Consider the following 26,489-nt stretch of genomic DNA (forward strand, 5'->3'; position numbering starts at 1 on the left):
AGTGGGATAACATTAGCCACTCTCCAATCTTCAGGAACTGATCCTGAATCTAAGGAACATTGTAAAATGATTACCAATGCATCCGCAATTTCCTGAGCCACCTCTTTTAGAACCCTCGGATACAGACCATCTGGACCCGGGGATTTATTAGCCTTCAGTCCTACCAGTCTACTCATCACAGTTTCTTTCCTAATGTCAATCTGTCTCAATTCCTCTGATATCTTATGACCCTGGCCCATCCATACATCTGGGAGATTGCTTGTGTCCTCCCTGGTGAAGACAGATCTAAAGTACGCATTAAATTCTGTTGCCATTTCCCTGTTTCCCATAACAATTTCTCCCAATTCTTTCTTCAAGGGGCCAACATTGTTCTTAACTATCTTCTTTCTCTTCACATAGCTAAAAAAGCTTTTGCTATCCCCTTTTATATTCCTGGCTAGACTGAGCTCATACCTGATTTTTTCTCTCCGTATTGCTTTTTTAGTTAAGATCTGCTGTTCCTTAAAACTTTCCCAATCATCTGTATTTCCAATCATCTTAGCCCTGTCATACTTCTTTTTCTTTAATGCTATACAATCTCTGACTTCCTTTGTCAACCACTGTGGCCCCTTCCCCCTCTTTGAATCCTTCCTTCTCATTGGAATGAACTGCTTTTGCATCTTTTGTATTATCCCCAAGAATATCTGCCACTGCTGATCCACTGTCTTTCCTGCCAGGGCATCTGCCCATTTAACTTTGGCCAGCTCTTCCCTCATGGCTCCGTAGTTTCCTTTATTTAATTGCAACACTGACACCTCTGATCTGCCCTTATCCCTCTCAAATTGTAGATAAAAACTTATCATGAAGGCCGAAGGTAGTGGTGACTTTGGTTGCCTCTTGCTCCCAATTTTAGCAGGAAGGAATTTCCTGCTCATCAGCTGTGGGTGCCTTGCATCCAGAGTCCCTCGATGCTGGTGTTTCCTGCGTCTGTATACCCCATTTCCTGTGAATGTCCTATGAGCAGCACTTCAATAATGAAAATAATTGCATCTGCTGGTGCTGTTATTGGTCACCTTGGTCTTTACCTTCACCTTAATAGAAGACAACACAACATGCACACAATCTCACATAATAAAACGAACTCAGGTATAGAAAGTAACCTCTAAATTGACCAAGGTCATCTCAAAAAACTTCTCAAGTCAAGTCACTTTTTATTGTCATTTTGACCATAACTGCTGGTACAGTGTACAGTAAAAATGAGACAATGTTTTTCAGGACCATGGTGCTACATGAATAATACAAAAACTACACGGAACTAAGTAAACCGATACAAAAACTACACTAGACTACAGACCTACCCATGATTGCATAAAGTACACAGAACAGTGCAGGCATTACAATAAATAATAAACAAGATAATAGGCACAGCAGAGGGCAGTAGATTGGTAGTCCGATGGCTTGGGGGAAAATGTGTTACATAAATAATCAGCTGAATGGCGGTGTCTGGGATTCCGTCCGTTTCTGTACTGCCGCCTATTATTTCATTGCCACAGATGTAGTCCAATTTAATGTCCATTGGACAGCAGAATGGATAGGAGAGCTGGCTAGCTAGGGCTTGCTTTTTTCCTGGCACGGACTCCTGCCCGCTCACCTCGCTTCTGCTTCCTCGCACACCGCTTACAACGTCCCCAAGTCCGGCCACCGGCATCAGGCGACTCTGAGGACTGCAGCCCGATTCCCTCAGCAAGCCGAGGTCACGCAATCTAACCAGCAGATTTTCATGAAGGTTTGTTTTTGGGCAATCTTTGTGTTGTAGCTGTAGCTAGCGATGGTAGATAGTCACTCTGTTACCCATTGCCTTAAACCCTAATTGTGCCTTAAAATTAAATTTAAAAAACTAAATTAAAGTAGCACCAGATCCAAAAGGCCACTGCTGCCGTGTGCCGCGCCACCTACAGGAGTCTCCAAGTTTGTGAAGAATCTACTTGCAAAGCCTGTGCATTTATTGGCATCTGGGTCTGAAACAATTTCAGCTTCCTCTGCATTTACTGCTTTGTACACTCCTTATTCCAGCTCTAGAATAGCTCAGAGTTTTAGCAGATTCCAACTTAAACAGAGCTCTAATTGATTGGTATATTGAACTTGACAATCTGTCTTTTATGCAGGGCTTGGGCTCTCAAGCCGAGCCAAATGCGGCTAAATGTGAGATATAGTAAACGGAAATCAGCTTCCCAATTCACTGCTTCTAATCTATTCCACCAGGCAAAGTCATGTGGCCTTACAGATTAAAACAGCCTTGTAATTCATAGGTTCCAATGGAACACTATTTACTTGAAAAAGGAATGGACTTCTGTCAATACTGAGGCAACTAGTATGTCAATGAACAGGGAAGAGGCTGTAATAAATACTTCCATAATATATAGGAGAGAACAAGTAACAGAGAATGCAGCAATTGGTCCAGTTTCAGTGGAGCTAATGTGTGTTCTGCAAGGCACAATTTAACACATTAGTTTACCCATGCAAGACAAAATATTCTTACAATTATGTGAAAGTATATTCCAATTATATGTTCATGGTAAGAATATGAAATGAACAATCTAAACCAAAGGTCTTGGAGGAAGCAATAGTCCAATTTGCTTCGCTGCAAGCAAAGATATGAAGAGTCATATAGTTATAGAGCACTACAACACATAAAGAGGCTCTTCAGTCTAATGTCCATGCTATCAACCATCCCATTACCCCAATCTACAATAATCTTTTTTTAAAATTATTCCCACATTCTCATCAATTCCCCCCAGACTCTACCACTTACCCAGGGGCAGTTTAGAGTGGCTAATTAACCATCCAACTTGCACACCCTTGGGATGTGGAAGGAAGCTGGAGCATCCAGAGAAAATGCATATGGTCACAAGGAGACCTTGCAAATTCCTTATAGACAGCATCCAAGGTCTTAACTTGACAGTCTCTAATGCTTTGTGCTAGCTCTACTAGCTATGCCACTGTGTCTACTTGACCTAGTCTCTGCAACGCTGAACTGGAGTTCAGCAGGCTAGGAACTATGCTAAACTGGTCACTGATTCCTTCTGTGAGGTGAACTTTTGTCATGCGCCTATAAACCAGAACTGACAACAAATAAAGGTTCACAAAATGAAAAGAAAACTACAAAGTCTTGAGTGAGTAAATATAGAGAAAAATTTGAGGAAACAAAGGCAGAGAGCCTGATCCCACCATGACTGTGTGCACATTTTAATATCACTTACTTACAGTAATGCAAATAATGCATGACAACATGGTTTGTCAACAAGCCATAAAGATGTTAATTTTCAAAAAATCTGCATATTTTGGAAATACAAAATAAAATCAGCAGGTAATGAAAATATTCAGCAGGTTAGGCAGCATCATAGAAAAGGAAATGGAGTTAAGTCCAGAAAACTGATATATTTTCTCTCTTTCCCACTTTGTCAAAAGCAAGAAATATCAGTTTTAATTTACAGGAAGGATGGTGAGGGATGGACAGGACAGAGTAAGTATCTATAAGGGGATGAGAACAGAGTTGTTATGAAGATAAGTTGGAAACTAAGTTAATGGGGACAGCAGAAAGAAAGATAGAGAGAGAGGACAAAAAAAAACATAAAAGTTGCAAATTACAGGGCTGTGAAGCAAAATTACCAGATCAGGCTGTAGAACACCAAACCGACTTCACATCAGAAATAGATGACTTAGAACAGTTATGTCTAATTCCTAGTGAGAGAGAGAAAGCAAGTTACTTAAATTAGTAGAATATGATATTGGGCATGGCTGCAACATGTCAAATGGAAGACGGAATGCTCTCCCTCAAGTTCACACTGGATCTCATTGTAAGTGTAAGAGACACATGCACAAATAAGTCAGTGTGAGAGTAGGACTGGAGAATTAAAGTGGCAGGCAGAAACAACGTTGAAGTTAGCTCTGTGAAATAAATGCAGCTGCTCCACAAAGTGGTCACCCAATTGGTGTGGGATCTCACCAATATAATGCAAAGGATATCACACTGAGAATGCTGCATGCAGTCTGGAAGAAGTGCAAGTGAAGCTGTGCATCACTTGACAGGATTGTTGTGTTCCAGAATGGTGGGAAGGGAAAGAGGTAAAAGGACAGGCACTGCATCTCTCACAGTTCCACGGGAAAGTGCACTATGACAGAAAAGCAGACCAAAGAGTCATGAAAGAAATGATCCATTCAAAATACTGAAAGGGGAGTGGAAAGGAAAATTATCTGGCGATGGACTCTCACTGAAGGTGCAGGAATTAAGAAAGATAATCCAAAGCTTCCATTTAAACAGTACTTTACCCTCCACCAGATTTGAAAGTAGCCTTGTCCACATTTTAGCTACTTCCCACACAAACAGAACAAGGAGATAGTTCTCCATCATCAGCCTCTTCATTTAATGGAGTCATCCTTCGTAAGTTAGCTTGACCCGAGATGAGAATTCTTTGAATGACCTGGTGAGCATTTCGAACACTTTCCATTTTGTTCCACATAGAAGCTAGATATGTATGGCCAAAATATTCATAATTTCAAGGAATGACAAAGCAAGAAAGTAAGAAGAACAATTGCACAGAGAGTTTAATTTATTGTTTGTGACTTAGGTGACACAGGTAGACAGGGTGGTGAAAATGGCATCTGACACAGTTGCTTCCATTTGCCAGGGCACTGAGTACAGCAACTGGGACATCATGTTGCAACTATACAAGTTGCTGATATAAACAATCTTTGAGTATTGTGCACAGTTGTGGCCAAAGAAAGGATGTCATTATACTGAAAAGGGTGTAGGAAAGATTCACAAGAACAGGAGGGTTTGAATTATAACATACATAGGCGTAGGAGGCTAGGAGCTCAAGTATGCAAAATCATGAGGGGCATAGATATGGAGGATTGTCACAGTCTTTTTCCCAGGGAGTGGTCTAAAACTAGATGACAGAGATTTATGGTGATGGAGAAAAATTTTAAAGGGATATGAGGAGAAACTTCCTCACAGAGTAAGTGGTGCATATATGGAACGAGCTGCTAGATGATGCGGTAGAGACAGGTACAATTAAAAAGTTCTAAAGACATTTAGAGAGGTACATGGATAGAAAAGGCTTAAAAGGGAGATGGGTCAAATGCAGGCAAACATGACTAAGTTGGTACACATTTTGGATGAGTTGGGCCAAAGGGCCTGTTTTCTTGCTTATAATTCTACAACACTAAAGGGTACTTCAGGGTTGAATCAGGAGCAAAAACCGAACTGGAAGGCATTAAATATAGAATTGAGGCAGAAATTACCATGGATTGTAGAAATCCACACATCTCTTATACAGGTTTTAAGTGGAATATCCCTAGCTCAGAAGTTCAGAATATAATGGGAGAATATCTCTTCCACCAGTATTATCGGGATGATGTAAGACATTTTCAGTCAGTTTTAAATCATTCATTGTGAATGTGCAGTAGATACTAGAGCTTTCTTTGGTTAATTATAGGAAAAAGAATGCGCACCTATTCTTGAAAACAAAATAGATTAACAAGGATTATTTATCGCTTGAATGCAGGTTGCCATAATTACAGTGATAGTTGCTTCTAAAACAACAAGTCTAGACATGGAAAGTCATGGACCTCTGGCACCAAATGGTAATGACAAAAAATACAATATCCCATAAAGCAGTCACTGCAGCAATACCAATGTCATTCATTCTTTCCTGGTCAATCTGTTTCAAAAGGTCTGCTGCTGGCTCAATCTCTTCAAAACAGCAATAGGTCCACTGGGTCCTAAACTGCACCGCACTGAATTCCCCGGGTCCTAAACTGCACCGCACTGAATTCCCCGGGTCCTAAACTGCACCGCACTGAATTCCCCGGGTCCTAAACTGCACCGCACTGAATTCCCCGGGTCCTAAACTGCACCGCACTGAGACAGGTTAAATGGGACAAGTGGGGGCTGTGCTGGGTTTGGGTATTTGATCCTCCACAATATTCCGCATGGGTATTTAAACTGGAGGTGGCAGTGTTTTTTTTTTAACAAGGTCGAGTTGCAAGCTCGACATCAACCCGGCACGGATGGTTCTCCTTCCTTGGTTCATAAGTACGAGTTATCCGTAAGTCAGATCTTCGCGACTCAGGGACTACCTGGAAATACTTTCTAATGAACAGGAGAAAAGCATAAGAACACCTAGTTGGCAGCATTCTCTTGTAAATGTTCTGTTTCTGATTATCAACACTTCGTTTTAAAGCATTTGACAACTTGTCCTGTGACATTAGGACAAATGTGATGAGTAACTTCTCCATGCTCACTCTAACCTTTTCGTAAGATCACCTAGAAATTAAAAGATGGCTTATGTCAGATGGCACATGTTGTCAGATACTGGGATATTGGTTATGTGTGCATTATCGCCTACCTGCATGTGATAATACATAGTGAATTTGCACTAAAGACTGGGTCTCAGACTGAAGAGATGTTGGAAAGCAGTACACTGTGGAATAGTTAACATGGCCCGAGAAGAGAAAGCACTTTAACTGGCAGCGGTTTTAGAACCCATCATGGAATAACTATTTAACTTGATTGCTTCATCAACAGCATTAATCAGGGGGATTCAGACAATGTCTACTGGGAGAGAGTGGTGAAGTGTGGGAGAGAGAGAAGAAGGGAATGAGGGAGTGAGGAAGAGAATTTAGATTGACAAGAGAAATACCAAATAAGTGTCTGTGGTATAGTCAGAGTGCACTGAAGGAACTCACATCCATAATTAGAAATATATGTTGAACTACTCCTTTCCGTAAGTTGCAATTCCTTTGTTTGTGTCAACCCTTCTTAATCTTCTTAGGCATTCTGTTGGAACCAATGAGAACTTGCTTCTACTCCAGTTCTATAGGGCAGTGGGAGGTACACGGTTAAGCAGTTGGATTAATAGTCTATGCTAGGCCTCCATACATTTTTAATGCATGAACACAATGTTCTCAGCAGCACCCGATATATCCCCTTCCTACGTCTATACAGATGGAATTCACATTGTGTCACCATGACACGAATGAAACAATTTCTGAGAAAGAAAAAGAAATGAAGGAAAAAAGCCACCTAAAGAAAGCTGAAACACAGCAAGCCAGGCAGCGTCTATAAGGAGAAGCACTGTTGACGTTTCAGGCCGAGACCCTTCATTTGTCCTGACAGTGCTTCTCCTTATAGATGCTGCCTGGCCTGCGGTGTTCCACCAGCATTTTGTGTGTATTGTTGTTTGAATTTCCAGCATCTGCAGATTTCCTCGTGTTTGCTAAAGATAGATGGACTCCTTTTATTTGATAAAGCTAATAGCAGAAGTGGGGTAACAAGGTGAAGATACATCTCTACCAAAGGAAGGGTGAGGCTCGCCTTCTCTCCACTAGCCTTCAGGTCACTCTTGGGCAAGGTGTAGCCTTCAGTTTAGGGTCACATGAAGCCACAGGGGCAGGTGGTGGATGGTCATATGAGCAGCTGGTGCGTATCACAAGTCCTGGTTATGCACCACTGATGCCAAACATATGATCTCTGAAGAGTATTGATGAGGCCTGCAGTCCCCTGTCCAGAAGAAGGCAATGGCAAACTGCTTCTGTAGAAAAATTTGCCAAGAACAATCTTGGTTGTGGATACACCATGATTGCCCATGTCATACAACAGGGTACATAATGAACGAACAAATAGCATAGGTAAGTGTCAAACATTCAATGAAGGTCAGCTCTAGGTTAATATTTAAAGTTGAATGTCAAATATTGTACAATGTGCTAGAACATCATTTGCAAATAGTACGAGTAATAATTTCTGACATCGAGAGCTTGGACGAAGCTGAGTTGTTTTCTCTGGAGCACTGGAGGCTGGGGGAGCAACTCGAAAGAATTACATAAAATTATGAGAGGCACAGATATGGCAGATAACCAGAATCATTTTTCCCAAGGTGGATGCTTCAAATACCAGAGGGCACAATTTTAATAATAACAGGAGAAATTATTAAAATTTCTTGAGATTTTCTTGGCAAGATTTTTTTTACACGGAGAATGGTCGGTGACTGAACACACAGAAAGCAGAGAAGGAATATGGACCCTGTGCAAGCAGATGGGATTAGTTAGACTGACATGTTTAGCACAGGCATGGAGGGCAGAAGGGCTTCTCCCTGTCCTGTACTGTTACAATTTGTGTTTTATGATCTTCAGCACAGACCTGTAAATTGGATTGAAACTTGATCTTAAACCTAAAAACTGGAAAGAGTGCAATAAAGATTTAGAAGCATGCTACTTGAAGAGAGGGCCTGAGTTCTAGGGAGAAATGGCCAGATGGACTAGCCCAGGTCTTTATTTTTTGAACGTAGTATAATGAGATGTGACTTTATTGATATGTTTAAAATTATGAGAGGTATAGATAAAGTGGATGGTAATGTTCTTTCTCTTTAAGAGTAGAATACTCCAAAATTATGGAGCATAGATTTAGTGTGAGAGGGGAAAAGATTTACAACCGATCTGAGGTCCACCATTTCCTTGCATGAGGTTGGGTAGTGTAGCATCATGGTTAGCACAACACTGTATAGTTCAGGCCACCCAGGTTCAATTCCAGCCACTACCAGTAAGGAGTTTGTATCTTCTCCCCGCGACCACACGGGCTTATTCTGGGTGCTCTGGTTTCCTCCGAGAATCCAAAGACATACTAGCTGATAGGTTAATTGACGACTGTAAATTGTCCAATAATTAGGTGAGGATTAAATCAGGGGGTGGGGGGGGGGGTGGTTACTGGGCAGAATAGCTTGAAGGGCTGAAAGGGCCTATTCCACACTGTATCTCAATAAGTAAATTCCAGACAGACTCAGCTATCCAGATAAGCAAGTATATGGTATGAGCTGCCAGAGGAAGTATTTGAGGCAAGTACAATAGTACCATTTTAGTTGTGCTTGGATAGATTCATGAAGGGGTAAGCCGAACACAAGAGAGATGGCATCAAGGTTAGCATGGATTGGTTGGGCTGAATGCCTCAGATTCATGCTGTATCACGATCTGACTCAATAATTCCTTACCTCATTACATACAGTAGGGGATAATTTGCCCATGCACTTCCCCTTGAACCTTTCCAGAGGGTAAGACTGAGAATTAAGGGTTGCAAACTGCAGATTGCTTTACTGCATTAATATGGCAGATTCAGCACTGTATGTCCTATTGATGTATTGCAAGATCTCACCAGTGCCGACATTTGACTTCACATCTGCAACCAGCCTTAGAGTTCCTGGCATCACAATACACACAGCAATTCAGGTCCAAGCTACGTTGTACCAAATGTCCAGGCATCTCCAATAAAGGCAAATATATAAGATGATCCTGAACTACATTAGACAGAGTATACAATATTTATATACTTTCCCTTGGAGGTTGATTTCCCTTAATCCTCAGCCTCAGGGGAATGCAACTAATTACAAAAAGACGGCTGCAGTGATGGGTGAAATGATTTCAGAGGAACTGAGCTATCCAGATAGGCAGGCAAAATAGTGTGAAGAGAATTTATGCTCATTTTGCAGAGATACCCAAGCAACCCTCAATGGTACGTACAAGTATTCCCAATATGAACTTGCCAGGGAATGATAGTAACATTACAAGTTCAGATTTTGAATGCTTGCACTTCGGGAAAAGCTGCAATGCAGATAAATCCCTGTGCCTGTTCTGTCTGCTTTGTAGCCAAATGGAAAGTCAATGATATTTTCTCCATGAATTGGAAATTAGAATAATCCTGAGTCTCAATAGCTGAGTGGGACCATGATCCTGAGTTCAGCCACACGTGGGTGAGTCTATACTTAAGGTTTCAGGAGATCTCAGCAAGAATAAAGAATACAGTTTGCATGCTTGCCCTTTGAAAAAAGCATAGCGTCTGGCAGAAAAGATTTTAGAAAACTCTGAATAAATAACAAAGACTATTTTGTCACAATGTTGCCAATGAACTTTAAGTATTCCACTTTCATTGATGCCATTTGGGGATTTTATGCCAGGAGAAAATCTTAGCACATGCTAAGGAGAAATCTGTCAAGAAGTGAGAGGAGAGAATTTCCCAGCATGCGCTAAGACAACTTAAAATTAAAATAACTTTCCCTACGTCAGATGAAGATGAGTCATGCAAAAGAATCTCCAAGTTGTTTACTTTCTAGTTCACTCATGATTGAGCAGAAAACTAAGAAGAAACTAATGCTTTCCAATGTGGTCGCTATTATAAATATACTGGTGAAGGATTATAGTATTTGAAACTAGAAGTGTGGAATTAATTTTGTTATATATTGGATGCATTTGATAATATGGCTATTGTAATATTAACTAATAATAATTTGCTCAAAAAAATCAACAAACTGCTGGAGGAATTCTACAGGTCATGTAGCCTCTACAGAAGGAAATGAATAGTCAATGTTTTGGTTCAAGACACTTTGCCTGAACTAATCTTGCTCCTGATTCCAGCATCTGTAGTTTCTTGTGCCTTCAGTGTTATTTTGTTCTTAGCTCACAGCACTGCATCAAAGCGCTGTCACTTGAATCACTTTAGTCACAGTATCGTTTGAACACAGATTCCACCATACTGAACAATCAATTTTCCCCCGCGTCCTTGACTACTCTCTATTTCTTGCGTCAGAGACAATAAAGGAGTGTTTCGTGATAATTACTGCAATCAACAGCAACATTCATTGAACAACTGTATAGATACTTAAAAGAGTAAAAATTATAGGCCTAAAGGAAAAGTTTGAGAGTGAGTTACTGACAGCTAAACTCTTCTAAGAAGATGGAATGGGTTTGATAAACTGAATGTCCAGCTGCTGTGATGCATCAATAAATGTTTGCAAAAAAATAAAAAATCTCAACTTACCTGCACAGCAACAACAGATAAAACCTCAACAGAAATCCTGTTGAACTCATCAAAACAACCCCAGGCTCCTGTCTGTGCTAGACCCTTGTAGATGTTGCCACATGACTGTAATACAAACAAAAACATGAAGAATTAATATTGTTGCTGTCATTTCTGCCTATACAAAGAGACAAAAGATTTCCCGACATGACCTGAAGCTCTGCAGTAAGTTTTCTGGTATCCCAGTCAATCTGAGTTTCTGAACAAATCAACAAATACTACATAAACAAATGAACTCAACACTTACTGCTTTGACAAACTACAAGGATGCAGTTCACCACAATCTACACAGCTTTCTTACTTAATCTCTTAGTTTCAACATTTAGTCTGGTTGTGTCTTGGATATATCAATCAGAGCTTTGGAAGAATATTCACTGGACCCAATTTAAACACATATGGTGGACTCCTGGCGGCCTGGGATCAAGTTTATCTGTTAAAAGAGAGGAATTCCAACCTAGCCAACAGTAGGCTTCTTCCACCAATAATCACACCACAGAGCACCATAGACTCAAATGCTGCATTGATGCAACTGTGAGGTATGAAGGGAGCTCTCTGCAAGGGAATTTTCCATGTTTTAGAGAAGACACATTAAAAGGCTCTCAAATGGTTGTAAAAGACCCTGGCCTAAAAACACATCCAGCAATGATATCACTGATTACCAAGGTTACAAGCACTACTGATACACTGTTGCACACTTTTCATAATAGAAACTATGGTGATTAGTATGTTGGTTATTCCTGAAAATTACTTATTGGGGAACACTAATATTTAAAACAACAAAAGCTTTTAATTCAACTACTTTTAACGTCTGAAATCAAGGTTATGCATTTGCTCCACTGCCTTAATATCAACAAAATGCAACAACCATGCTGCTAAGTTGCATCTACTGTGAAAAACCAAGCCTTGAAAAGATGTGTGACCACATGAGGCGGCATGCTAGCATAGCAATAGGCATAACGCTATTACAGTGCCAGCAAGCAGGGTTTAATTCTGCTGCCGTCTGTAAGGAATTCATATGTTCTCCCTGTGACTGCACGAATTTCTTCTGAGTGCTCTGGTTTCCTCCCATATTCCAAAGATTTACAGGTTACTAGGTTAATTGGTCACGTGAGTGTAATTGGGTGGCCTGAGCTCAGTGGGCCAAAGGGACTGTTACCGTGTAGTACCTCTGAAATAAAAAGTAAAAATCATAGAAACATTTAATATGTCCAAGACAAAATTTCTGCTTGACAACTTACCTGAGAAATTAACTAAACAGTTAAACACATTTGTTACAATAACAAACACATAAATATGATAAACCGTGTGTCTCTAAAATAGTTTATTTTTTTAAATTCTGTCAAACTGCATGACTCATTGCTTTGTGAAGACAGTGCTTCCTTAATTGTGGTTTGTTCATTATTCACACCAGTCTGTTCAATGTGCAATGCCTGGCGCAACTGAAAGACTGTACCAATAGATATAATGGAATTGGCTATAAAGTTGTCAAAATATATCATAAACATGGAATGTGAGACATTTAGTTTTCTTGCACTGATGCAGCAAGACAAAAGAACCCTCATAATCTGCAAGGAAGTCAGATCTTTAATTCTGCAATGAATCATCTGATCTTTACTCAACAAAAACAAATCATTACCTGTCTAGCAACTGACTGTAGTCTAGGACAAGAGGCCAAAGCATCAGAATAGAAGGATGTCTTAGAACAGAGATGAAGAGGAATTTCTTTCACCAGATGGTGGTAAATTAGTGAGATTCATTACCACAGACTGTTATGGAGGGCAAATCATTATATTTAATATTTAAAGCAGAGATTGATAGGCTCTTTATTAGTAAGGGCATCAAAAGTTACAAGGAGAAGGCAGGAGAATGGAGTTGAGGGAGAAAATAAATCAACCATTATCAAATGGCAGAGCAGACTCAATGGGCCAAATGGCTTAATTCTACTCCTATGCCTGATGATCTTGCATATATCCTGGGGAAACTTTTACCCTGTGCAGAATTACATTTTTATAGGCATACTTTTTTAAAAAAAAGTCTGAAGCATTCCAACATCGTATTTAGAAGGCTGAACAGGCTTCTCAACCCAGCATGTCTGCAATGACCACGATGTCAGTCTGACCTAACACTATCTGTCTGCACATCATTCATATCCCATTATTTCCTGCCTGTTCATGTGCCTTTTGAAATATCTCTTAAACATCGTTAACGCATTAGCTTCTACCACCTGCCCTGTACCCAAATTTCTAATTGATCACTGTCCATTGTATCCTTCGATAACCTACCATCTATCAACAATTCCACCAATTTCCATGTCATCTGTGAACTTACAAAATTGATCACCTACATATTCACCCTAAACATTAACATATATTACAGAGAACAGAGGTCCATGAAGACAGTCCAAGTTTGTGGTTCACCTATCAAGCTATCACACAGGATATACTTAGTAACTCATTCGTTCTTGACACATGACTAAGATACAGTGAAACATGTTATCTTGCATGCCATCGATACGGATCAGTTGAAACAGAAGTATACCAAAGCACAGGTGAAAGCAATAACAGAATACGGAATATAGTGTTATAGTTAGAATTACACAGAATGTACAGTACAGGTGGACAATAAGATACAGATAGATTGTGAGGTCAAGAATGCATCTTGACAGTACAAATGGACTATTCAATAGCCTTATAACAGCCTGGTGGTGCATATTTTAAAGTGGGAATTTTGAAACCATATGAGCCAACCCAGTCCAAAAGTTATATTGAACAGTGTTTGATAATTCTACTAAAAATATTATTGACTTCAGTGGTTTTATGGTTCTAGTATAATTAACAAATTCCAAATTTGGTTCAATGAAGCAATGCTGGATATTAAAAATTCCCTCTCAGGATCCTCCATTAGTGTGTCAGGCAGGTAACACTATAGGCAGAACCCTGAGCAAACTGAGAGTAGTCTCCAGAGGTGTTTAAAATATTCTTTAATTTGTGCTTTGAAGGGAGGTGGAAGGTGGTGACACGCATCTTATCATGAGTAGGGTAATGCTGAGAATTAAGTGCCTTATTGTCATACAGTGAAGAGATCATCTTGAAAGAGCACAAGACACAATGGTTCAAATGCCATACTGACATTGGGCTCAATGTTTATGCATAGCACTGGCAGGATCACAGTCAATCTTTTATGGAGGGCCACCTTTTAAATTGATTGTTACTGACTCAGTAGCACTGTGTTAAGTTCAGCTCCAGTACACAATATCACGGCAAACCCGCCAATTCGCTGATTCCTCGCTTGCAGTTATTCCTCCATGGGAAGATTACAATAACTACCTGACATAATTTCTCCAGAGAGAGCAGGAGAGAAGTGAAAATGAATAGTGTTTTCAGAGAATGGTTCAAGCACCAAAAGGTTGAGTAGTTGGGGTGTTTATGGCCTTATCTTGGTGTGTTACTTAGAAAGATTGCTGACAGTATAAATAAGAGAAATGCATATTTAAAGAAATCAAAAGAACATGAGATGAAACAATCAAAAAGGTGAGCTTCAATCATAACAATGATTCATTTCTCAGTACTTTGGGTGATTTAAACAATTATATTAAACTAGACAACGGGGTGACCGATTGGGGCACCCTTTGAGAGAAGGGTAGTACAGTCTGATGTGACCAGAATGAACAATAAATTTTCCTGAATGCTATTGGTATCGCTTTGCTTTGGAAATTGAAGAAGAAAACCTCAGTTTATTAAAGAAGAATGACATGTAGCAAGGCAAATATACCTCCTCCTCGTTTAATGAAGGACACTTTGGATGGCATCATTTCTGGTTGATCTGCCACCGTTGTGCCTCTCATTGTCATTCTGGAGACATGCTGCCCTTTCATCCCCCGTCTCTTTATCTCTTCATCTCTTCTGCTGTTTGCTGTTTGTGTCTGATCCTGGAGACATGCATTTCTCAGCTCCTTTGTCTCTTCCTCTCTCCTCCTCCTGTGCCTGTTCTTGTCATTCTGGAGATGTGTATGCCTCCCCTCCTCTGTCTCTTCTTCTATCATCTTTTTAGTCCTGACTCTTTGATCCTGGAGTCGTATGACCCTGGCCTCATCCAATTCTTCTCCCTCTCTTTGCCACTTCCCGATGACGTTTGGTGTCATCTCTTGACCATAATGTCCCCCTTCTCTTTCCATGCGGCATAATTAGGCTGACCATATTTTTTTTTACCTTAATGCTAGATAGAAGATTCTAAGCAGTAACACCAAAGCCTCCAGGATGCTGATTATTCTTGATGATGTGGTAGGCACTCTCCTAAATGGACGTGATATAGTCACCGCTGTCCTTTGACTGCAGCAAAGGGTGTGACGGGTGTCTTGATGTATGTCATTACAATAAGAATTAATTATCTTTTACTGATGGGTGGCAGTTAGATTTGTCCCAATCCTGCACGTGCTGATGGTGATTAGCAGAATGTGACCGCTCGAAATAGAGTTGCCCTGCCCTTTTGCTCCGGTTGGTGTCACTGCTGTGAGCATCATGAGGTGCTTCTGAGGCTGGCCATACGCCTGCGTTGTGTTGTTGAGTCGCGGTTTCCATCATGGCTGACATTGGCTCTCTGGTGAGAACGGGGCTGTTGATTTTGGCAAGAGAGCAATTTTATATGAATATATAACCCTGAACTTTGCCTGCATTTTGTAAGTTAGGGCATTATAAGTTGATTTAGCCAAAAATAGTACCGCTGTAATGCATCGTTTGTGCTAATTAGAGGTCACAAACAGACAAGCAGAGCATAAGTTTTAATAGTATATAGATTAATTTGTAATGATTATTAGTGCTACAAAATTACGTTCTATCAAGCATCCTCTTCTGGCTTCCAAAATGTTATTTTAATAATCCTGCCGTACCTGAGCATCGTAAACCTGCGCAAGTCTCACCATCACAGCAGCTTGGAAACTATCCAAGTAACTTCGAAGTTCAAAACCTCAAAGTAAATTTATTATCAAAGTACATATATGTCCCCTTGTACAACCCTAAGATTTGTTTTCATGTGGGCATACTCAATATTCTATTCCATAACAGAATGATAACTGTAATAGAATCAATGAAGGAACACACCAACTGGGCCTTAAAACAATAACAAACTGTGTAAATGCAAGAAGTGCTGCCGTACTTTCATCATAACTGTACTTACGTGGTCTGGTCGTGACCAGGACTGGTCCACCAATATGATAATGCCAAGGAATTTAAAGTTGCTGATCCACTGAGGGCTGGCTCATGGATCTCTGGTTTTCTCCTCCTGAAGTCAGTAATCAGTTCAGCTCCATTGGTCTTGCTAACATTAAGTAAGATGCTGTTGTTGTGGCACAACAGCTAGATTTTCAATCTCCCTCCTACATCTGATTTGTCACCACCTTAGATTTGGCCTATAACAGCAGTGTCATCAGCAAACTTGAATATGGCACTGGAGCTCTGTCTAGTCTCACAGTCATTAATGTGAAACAAGTGGAGCAGGTGGCTGAAGCACACAGCCTTGTGGTGTGCCTGTGCTGATGGAGATTGTGGAAAAGATGTTGTTGCCAATTGAAACTGACTGGGATCTGCAAATGAGGAAATCGAAGATCCGATTGCATAAGGTGGTGTTGAGGCCAAGGTCTTGAAATGCGTTGATCAGGTTTAGAGACAACGATAGGATTCAATGCCGAAATGTAGTCGATAAAAAGCATCCTGATGTATGCATTTTTGCTGTCCATCTGTTCCAGGGTTGACTGAAGAGCTAATGAGATGGCACCTGTTGTGTCAATAGGCAAACTGGGCAGATCCAAGTTGCTTCTCAGGCAGGATTTGTTGTTTCAATACCAACCTCTCAAAACACTTCATCACTGTGGATTTAAGTGCCAGTGGATTTATAAACCAAATTGTTACTTCAACATTTGAATATAATATGAAGATCACAAGCATACTGTATCATACTGATGTGATTTATAACTCAACGGTTACAACAATTGCTTAACATAACACAAGATTTGGTATTTATTCTGAAAGGAATAGATTTTTAAATTTTCCACAAGGCCTAAATGCAATACACATGACATGTTTTCAAGCTGAGAGAAGCAGATTCCAGAAGAGTGATTCAGAAGAGTTGCCAGTATCATCTTAACAATGACAAAGCTTTATTTCTTAAACTGATGAACTCAGTCTCTGTGTCTAAAGTTAACACGCAGCAAGTTAATAAAATAGATTCAATAATAGTAGCCTGCTATAAAGAAAATGTCAATAAAAAGCTACAATAGATGAGATTAATAATGAAGAAGTGTGTGTGGATCTTTATTGAAGAGGCTATACCTTGTAATCCATCTGCTCAGAGCAGTTGAATACATAGACCATAATTCCTAGGGCTCGGCCTAAATCTTTAGTGGTTTCAGTCTTTCCTGTGCCAGCAGGTCCAGCAGGAGCTCCACTCATTGTTAGATGCAATGACTGAGTCAATGTGATGTAACATCTAAAACAAACAATGAAATAAAAAAATTATAAAGCATAAGCCAAAGGTAGCAGAAGCAATCTTTATTCATTATCAACACTATGCAATCAGATTGTGTTCAATCTCAAGAGCATAACTGTAGCTAACACGAGTTAAAATTGCTGTTGGACCAAACTAAAAATTGTGTAATGAGAATTGCCTTAAAGCTACATTAGTTTGGAAGCAAATATTTTCAGAATCTTTGGCCCAGATTAATCTTTCTTCATAACAAAATCTCCTCTCACTTACAATCAATGTAGTGAATTTCTTTCAACTACATTTACAAATATATTCTTCCTTAAGTGATAGATATACTTTATTGATTCCAAATGAAATTACAGTGTCACAGTGCATTACAAGGGCACAGATATAAATTTGAGAAGAGAAGTTGAAAGAATAAAAAAAAGTTACCTCAGTCTAACAGGAGGGGGTCATCACTTCCCCATCTATAGATTGATTCATGATAGAGCCTAATGGCTCAGGGTAAGAATTGCCTCATAGTGCTTGTTGGAGCAGCACAGTTGTCTTAACCTATTGCTTAAAATGCCACTCTGTTCAGTCCAGGAGGCTTGCGGAGGGTAAGAAACATTGTCCAGATTTGCCAGGACTTTCCATAGGGTCCTTCACTCTACCACAGCCTCCAGTGTATCCAGTTTGGCTCCTATAACAGAGCCAGTCTTCCTTATCAGTTTATTGCACCTGTTTGCATCACCCGTGTTGATGCCATTGCCCCAGCACACCACCGCATAGAAGAATGTACTGGCAACAGATGGGTAGAACATGTGAAGGAGAGGCCTGCATACTCCAAAGGACCTTAGTTTCCTCAGGAAGTAGAGGCAAATCTGGCCCTTCTTGTACACAGCCTCTATGTTGGTGCTCCGCACAAGTCTGCCATCCAGGTGCATCCCAAGTACTTGCAGGTCCTCACTATCAATAGTGACAGGGAGCGGTGCAGGCTTAATCTTCCTAAAGTCCATCACCATCCCCTTTGTCTTACTGATGTTGAGCTGTAGATGATTCAGCGCGCACCATCTGACAAAGTCCTCCACCAGGGCCCTGTGTTCATCCTCCTCTCCTCCCTATATACCATAGAACATTACAGCACAGAAACATGCCTTTTAGCCCTTCTTGGCTGTGCCGAACCATTTTTCTGCCTAGTCCCACTGACCTGCACCTGGCCCATATCCCTCCATACACCTCTCATCCATGTTCCTGTCTAAGTTTTTCTTAAATGTTAAAAGCGAGCCCGCATTTAGCACTTCATTTGGCAGCTCATTCCAAACTCCCACCACTCTCTGTGTGAAGAAGCTTCCCCCCCCCCATGTTCCCTTTAAACTTTTCCCCCTTCACCCTTAACCCATGTCCTCTGGTTTTTTTTCTCCCCTAGCCTCAGTGGAAAAAGCCTGCTTGAATTCATTCTATCTATACCCATCATAATTTTATACACCTCTATCAAGTCTCCCCTCATTCTTCTATGCTGCAAGGAATAAAGTCCTAAGCAATTCAACCTTTCTCTGTAACTCAGTTTCTCAAGTCCTGGCAACATCCTTGTAAACCTTCTTATTAATATCCTTCCTGTAATTCGGTGACCAAAACTGCACACAATACTCCAAATTCGGCCTCACCAATGCCTTATACAACCTCACCATAACATTCCAACTCTTATACTCAATACTTTGATTTATAAAGGCCAATGTACCAAAAGCTCTCTTTACTACCCCAGCTACCTGTGATGCCACTTTTAGCGAATTTTGTATCTGTATTCCTAGATCCCTCTGTTCTACTGCACTCCTCAGTGCCCTACCATTTACCTTGTTTGTTCTACCTTGGCTTTTCCTTCCAAAGTGCAATACCTCAAACTTGTCTGAATTAAACTCCACCTGCCAATTTTCAGCCCATTTTTCCAGCTGGTCCAGATCCCTCTGCAAGCTTTGAAAACCTTCCGCACTGTCCACTACACCTCCAGTCTTTGTATCATCAGCAAATTAGCTGATCCAATTTACCACATTACCATCCAGATCATTGATATAGATGACAAATAACAATGGACCCAGCACTGATCCCTGTGGCACACCACTAGTCACAGGCCTCCACTCAGAGGAGCAATCCTCCACTGCCACTCTCTGACATCTGCCATTGAGCCAATGTCTAATCCAATTTACTACCTCACCATGTATACCTAGCAATTGCATCTTCCTAACTAACCTCCCATGTGGGACCTTGTCAAAGGCCTCACTGAATTCCATGTAGACAACATCCACTGCCTTCCCTTCATCCACTTTCCTTGTAACTTCCTCAAAAAACTCTAAAAGATTTGTTAAACATGACCTGCCATGCTCAAAGCCATGTTGTCTCTCCCTAATAAGTCCCTGTCGATCTAAATACTTATAGATCCTATATCTTAGTACTCCTTCCAATAATTTACCTACTACCGATGTCAAACTTACCGGTCAATAATCACCGGGATTACTTTTAGAGCCTTTATAAACAACAGAACAACATAAGCTATCCTCCGATCCTCTGCCTCACCCGTAGATACTGACATTTTAAATATATCTGCCAGGGCCCCTGCAATTTCAGCACTAGTCTCCTTCAAGGTCCAAGAGAATACCCTGTCAGATCCTGGGGATTTATCTACTCTAATTTGCCTCAAGATAGCAAGCACCTCCTCCTCTTCAATCTGTATTGGTTCCATGACCTCACTACTTGTTTGCCTTATTTCCATTGACTCCATGCCAATGTTCTTAGTAAATACAATACACAGCCAACCACTCTGATCTTCAACAGGACCAATTTTATTCCTTACTATCCTTTTGCTCTTAATATACCTGTAGAAGCTCTTTGGATTATCCTTCACCTTGATTGGCAAAGCTACCTCTTGCCTTCTTTTAGCCCTCCTGATTTCTTTCTTAAGTACTTTTTTGCACTTGTTATACTCCTCAAGCACCTTATTTGCTCCCTGTTTTCTAAACATGTCATACATCTCTCTCTTCTTCATCAGAGTTCCAATATCCCTAGAGAACCAAGGTTCCTTATTCATATTCGCTTTGTCTTTAATCCTGACAGGAACATACAAACTCTGCACTCTCAAAGTTTCTCCTTTGAAGGCCTCCCACTTACCAGCAACATCCTTGCCAGAGAACATCCTGTCCCAATCCACGCTTTTTAGATCCTTTCTCATTTCTTCAAATTTGGCCTTTTTCCAGTTTAGAACCACAACCCGAGGACCAGATCTTTATCCATGCTCAAGTTGAAACTAATGGTGTTATGATCACTGGAACCAAAGTGTTCCTCTACACACACTTCCGTCACCTGTCCTAACTCGTTTCCTAATAGGAGATCTAATATTGCATCCTCTCTAGTTGGTACCTCTATATATTGATTTAGAAAACTTTCCTGAACACATTTTACAAATTCTAACCCGTCTAGACTTTTAACAGTATGGAGTCCCAATCAATACACCCAACAATTGTTGAGTTATCTGAGAATTTCTGCAGATGACATGACTCAGTGTTGTATTTAAAGTCCAAAGAATACGGGGTAAACAGGAATGGAGCCAATACAGTCCTCTGTGGGACCCAATGCTGCTTATAACCATGTCTGACACACAGCTCTGAATCTGCACCTACTGTGATCGGCCAGTCAGTTAGCCATTATGCAGGATACAATGGAAGTGCAAATCTGCATTGAATGGAGTTTTTTTGCCCTGCAATGAGGGCTGCATGGTATTGAAGACACTTGAGAAATCAAAATCATGATCCTCACAGTGGTACTAATTCTGATAATGCTATCAGATCTTCCTGTTGCACTCCAACTGTGATCTAACTGAACTCTTGTACAGTTATCTAAAAACTTTCTTACATTTGTGCTTCTTCTCTCTTGCAAAGAAGCCATCATCCTGTTTCCCTTCCTAACTGCTTGGCCACTCTTCATATTAGCTTTCTGTGTTTGTGTTCCTTACCCCAAAACACAGAGATTCATTGCTATCATGTTTTAAAATAATATCCTGTGTATCTATTCTTCTTATAAAGTGAATAATTTCATATTACTCCACATTGCACTACATCAGCCGAGGCTTTGTCCACTTACTTTACCTGATCAAAGCTGGGAGTCTGCAAATTATATTTTCAGATCAATAAGAAAAGTAGTCTTAATGATTCTACTCATGTATATTTCTCTTTTATTGCTTGACTAATTCTCTGTAACATTAAAAAAAGCAAATGCAGAATATAAAATTTTTGTAAAGATAAATCTTTCTGCATAGGCAAAAACGTGAACAAATTTTTAATGAATTGCTGGTAACACCAAACCTTGGATTTGCTCTCATCTAGTAGTTCAGATACTGCCCACCATCTGCTGATGACTAGACTTCACTGTAAATATTCTAGCTGAACATCTATTACTGTTATTTTTGTAACGTTGTTATATTTAGCAAATGTATTGTGATAAATTAAGCAAAATTGTATTGCAGTTGTTTGATGGAAATCATCTTCTCGTATCTCATCAAATTGGTTACCAGTGATATATTTGCCTTCACTTTGGAGTCCCAAACGTCCTGTTATTTATGGCAGTTAGGGAAGGTAAATACTCTAATCAGAATCAGGTTTAATATCACCAGCATATGTTGTGAAATTTGTTAACATAATGACAGCAGTACAATGCAATAGATGATAATATAGAAAAAAAATAAGTAAATTACCGATATATAGTGCAAAAACAGAAATAATAAAAGTGAGGTCATGACCACAGGCTCAATGTCCATTTTGTAATCAGTTGACAGAGGGGAAGAAACTGTTCCTGAATCACTGAGAGCATGCCTCCAGGCTCTGTACCTCCTTCCCGATGGTAACAATTAGAAGAGGGCATGTCCTGGGTGATAGGGTCCTTAGAGATGGGCAGTGCTTTGCTGAGACATCATTCCTTGGTGATGTCTTGGATACTGTGGAGGCTAGTACCCAAGATGGAGTTGACTAGTTTTACAACATTCTGTAGCCTCTTTCCATCCTGTGCAGTAGCCCCCCACATACCAGACAGTGATGCACCCCGTCAGAATGCTCTTCATGGTACACCTGTAGAAGTTTTCAAGCATCTTAGTTGACAATCTTGCTTTCTTTCTAGCTGCATCAATACATTGGGACCAGGTTAGATCTTCAGAGAAATTACACCTGGGAATTGCTCACTCTCTCCATTTTGGAAGTCCACAATCAGCTCTTTGGTCTTACTGACTTTGAGTGCAATGTTGTTGCTGCAAAACCCCTCAATCTCTCTCCTGGACTCCATCTTGACTCCATCCTAGGTTCAGTCAACAATGCTTGTATCATCAGCAAATTGATAGATGGCCTTTGAACTATGCCAAGCTACAGTCTACATTTCCTGGAACTTTTCTTCTTTCACAGTCATTAGAGTCTTAGAGAATGGAATTTGGGTCCTTTGGCTCACATGGTCCATGCCCACCAAGATTCCCATCTAAGCTAGTCCCATTTGCATTGGCTTGCCCCATATAATCTTACCAATCCATGTATATATCCAAGTGTCTTTTAAATGTTGTAAATGCAGCTACCCAACCATTTCCTCCAGCTGCTCTTTCCATAAACTGATCACCCTCAGATTCCGACTGAATCTCCCCCCCCCCCTCCACCCCACCTTAAACGTATGCCCTCTAGTTCTCAATTCCCAGCCCTGGGATATAGAAAGCATATTGATTCTATCTATGCACCTTATGCTTTTATAAACCTCCAGAAATTCACTCCATTCCCCAACCTCTCTTCATAACTCAGTCTCTTGAATCCCAGCAATGTCCTTATTTACACTCTTTCCAGTTTACTGACATCTTTTCTATATCAGGGTGACTAAAACTTAACACATTTCCCAGCGTGTGTTAACTCGATCTTTCAAGCATGAATTCTTGCTTGTAATGTAATAGTGCAGCAAGTGGATGTGGTACTGAGGCAAACAAAATGTTATTGTGCTGCGTTTGCTATGCACTGTTTCTCTGTGCCAACTATGGCATAAAGGAAAAACCCTGCAAATGTTTTTGATAATTTTCTTACAACCATTAATTGGAAGGTACACTTCAGAGATTGTTCTTGAATTCACCAGTGGTGTTATTTATCTATTGAGATACAACACGGAAAACGCCCCTCAGGTCCTTTGAGCTGTGCCGTCCAGCAATCTCCCGATTTAATCCTTATCTAATCACAGGACAATTTACAATAACCAATTAACCTACCAACTGATATGCTTTTGGACTATGGGAGGAAACCTACATGGCCACAGGGAGAACGTACAAACTTCTTACGGGCAGCGGCGGGATAAATGGAATCCAGCCTGTTGTACAGCCTGTAAGACAGTAACTTATTCAACCATAAGCAGTATGGGCTTTTGACTACAAATTTCAGGTCATCAAATCAAAAAATGTCACATACACTTTATATTAATTAAAAAAGGAATGTTTAATTTTTAAGAATCCATTCTGATTTCAAATTCAAACTAGAACATGTGCCTAATTCTCACACAGAAATACTGGATACACTCCTGAAGGCTAAATAAGATCAAGTATGTAAATAACTCTATTTGTACATGGGGTAAGCTTTTAAGCGATGCAGTGTAACACAGTGAAGGGATAAATCATAAATTAGAACAAGTAATTCTACAGTTAAATGGGTTCCAAAACACATTTAGCATCATTTTATTATCAAAGTCATAACCTATTCCATGGAACAGACAAAATTAACAAATTGACATTTATGTTAATTCATAGCCAGCCTGATAAATAAGCAGCTATAAGGCAAGGAGACTTGAGGCAGCACCTCCTGTGGAATACAGCTCAAAATGTCAGGTGTACAGAAAGGTGTCTAAAATTATACGAAAGATAGTCGCACCAATGTAATTAAGTTATACTTTAGTGTAAGATAATTGAGTAGCAATTAAGCAGAGAGGCACATATTCGGATCTTCCTTTACCAAGTGTTTTATATTGCGGCATCCCAATAGAGAAGTTGAAGAATTAAATATTCTATTACTTGCAGGTTTCCAAGTTTTCAAACAAGAGTAATACATGAAGAAACCTTTCAGGTTCTGTTCAAAGGCATGCAAAATACCTACACTGAAATACTTCAAAGTTGATTTGCTGCCTTTCAAAGAGAAAGAATACAAAACCTTCACCAAGGTTGCCACTGCAGTTTCTGAGCTGCTGAAGTAATAATTTGGGAACAATTAAGCAGAGTAGTCTGAGCTCTCTTTATGAGTCCTTGATCTCCTTTATGTTTCATGGACAATTTGTAAGGTCTTGCTGCAAGTCCCCTCATGGCTCGACAAAAAGTATTATGCAAAGCTCATGTCATGACATTATCCAATTCTCTCTCTGATTGATTTTGGCAGAGGGGCATTTAGGAACATTCCGGTGCTGTTCCAGAGAAGTGCAATCAAGTAAGAAACTGGTTGATCAATAGTGCGGAAGAACAATCTGCTGGAGATGAAGCACAAATGGTCTTTAGGATGGCTATGGAACTGGATAAAGTACTTCACTTCTCTTCAACTCAAAACCCAAGGAGGTATTTATTTAAATGTAATTCTTTACAGTCAATTAGGTTTGATGTAAGTGTACAGTAGCTCTGCCAAACACTGCAAGCCCAGCAGAGATTATCGATAGAGCAGTCCAATTTTAAAATGTGTTTAGGTCCCTTTTATGTCTACCCACAGTGACTAACAGCTAATTTTGACAAACTTCTGGACACATGTTCTTCATTCTATGCCAAATGAAGCATTATTATGAAGAATGTAGAAAGTCATCGGTGATGTATTAGATTTGCCACTTACAAATTTGGTAAGCTATGTATTTGTTCAACATCCAAGCACAAGAAAATTTCATCAAATGAAAACACTCTGTAATTGTTTGCATACCTGTCTGTCAATGGTGTAATTACCAGTCGAGGAGTGTTGCCCAGATATTCATAGGAATACAAAAATTGGGCATCGCAAATGTTGGCAAAACAGTGTTTCTTTTCATCATCCCAGCGATGCCGAAGCTGAGAGAGCCAGACAAAAGCTTGAGAGTTTTCAACCTGTGAAATGGAGCATGCACTGTTAATTAACCACAAAAATAGGCACAGAAATACAAAGAAATACCTCCACTTTAAAAGCACATGACGTTATTACAGTGCCAGAGACCTGGGTTCAATTCCACTGAAGTCTGTAATGAGCTGTATATTCTCCCCATGATCACATGGGTTTCCTCAGCTGCTCCAGTTTCCTTCTACATTCCAAAGACATGGGATGGCAGATTAATTGGTCACTTGGAGCGTAGGCTCACTGGGCTAGAAGGGCCTGTTACCATGCTGTATCTCTAAAATAAGTATGCACTTATGACAAAGCTAGTGGCCAGATTATCAGCAAGTAAGTTTCTCATGCACGACACCTCCCAGCTTAATGTTAGAAGAGTCACGTACAAAAAGCATTTCAAGCTAAGTGCCAAAGAGCAGACTGTCCAATGCCCTCTGGAAAGGTGAAACACTTAAACAGATGTCTAATAATAACTTTACACAGAATGCACAAGATATACAGCAAAAAAGCTGTGTAGCCCATCACCACATAACAGCATTTATACACCACTTGAGTCATTTCCTCTGTTACCCACTTCCTCGTGTGCTTGTCCAATCTACCCTATTATACATCTATACCACCATTCACTCCAGCCACACCCTGAGGTAGTGTGCTCTGGACAAATACATTTCCCACAGTTCCTTAATAGATTTCTTCAGTTTTATACTTATGGCATCTAGTCATGTTCTTTTATCAGTGGAAACATCCCAATTCGATCCAAGGCTTCCATAAATTTAAATGCCTCTAAGTCACTCCTCAGATTGTTTGATGTGAAACCCACGTTTGTTCATCTCTTACAGATCCACGTACTTCTGTCTTACTGGTATAGCCCTTAAAGTCCTCTGTAGCCTCCATTGTCCTTTCCATGACAGAGTGATGACAACAATATGCAGTCTAATCAAAGCAACATTTAACACAGATGAAGCTAAATTTTCCTACTTTTCAATACTACCTCTCTCAAATCAAACTGCAAGGCTTTGTCTACTTGTGCTCAATGACCTTGCTAACAT

General features: G+C 40.1%; 1 protein-coding gene across 2 annotated transcripts in view; it reads right to left on the reverse strand.

Annotated features, from left to right (window-relative positions):
• Window positions 1-26,489, reverse strand: part of dnah9 (dynein, axonemal, heavy chain 9) — a 527,557-nt gene that overhangs the window by 405,453 nt on the left and 95,615 nt on the right. For both annotated transcript variants that reach the window (XM_059948782.1, XM_059948781.1), the window contains 3 exons: window positions 25,282-25,442; window positions 17,206-17,362; window positions 10,844-10,948 (listed from right to left, as the gene is read on the reverse strand). In XM_059948782.1, the coding sequence (XP_059804765.1) occupies window positions 10,844-10,948; window positions 17,206-17,362; window positions 25,282-25,442 (423 nt within the window). The remainder of the gene's footprint in view (window positions 1-10,843; window positions 10,949-17,205; window positions 17,363-25,281; window positions 25,443-26,489) is intronic.

This window comes from Hypanus sabinus, chromosome 23 (assembly GCF_030144855.1).
Source record: "Hypanus sabinus isolate sHypSab1 chromosome 23, sHypSab1.hap1, whole genome shotgun sequence".
In the NCBI taxonomy this organism is placed as follows: domain Eukaryota; kingdom Metazoa; phylum Chordata; class Chondrichthyes; order Myliobatiformes; family Dasyatidae; genus Hypanus; species Hypanus sabinus.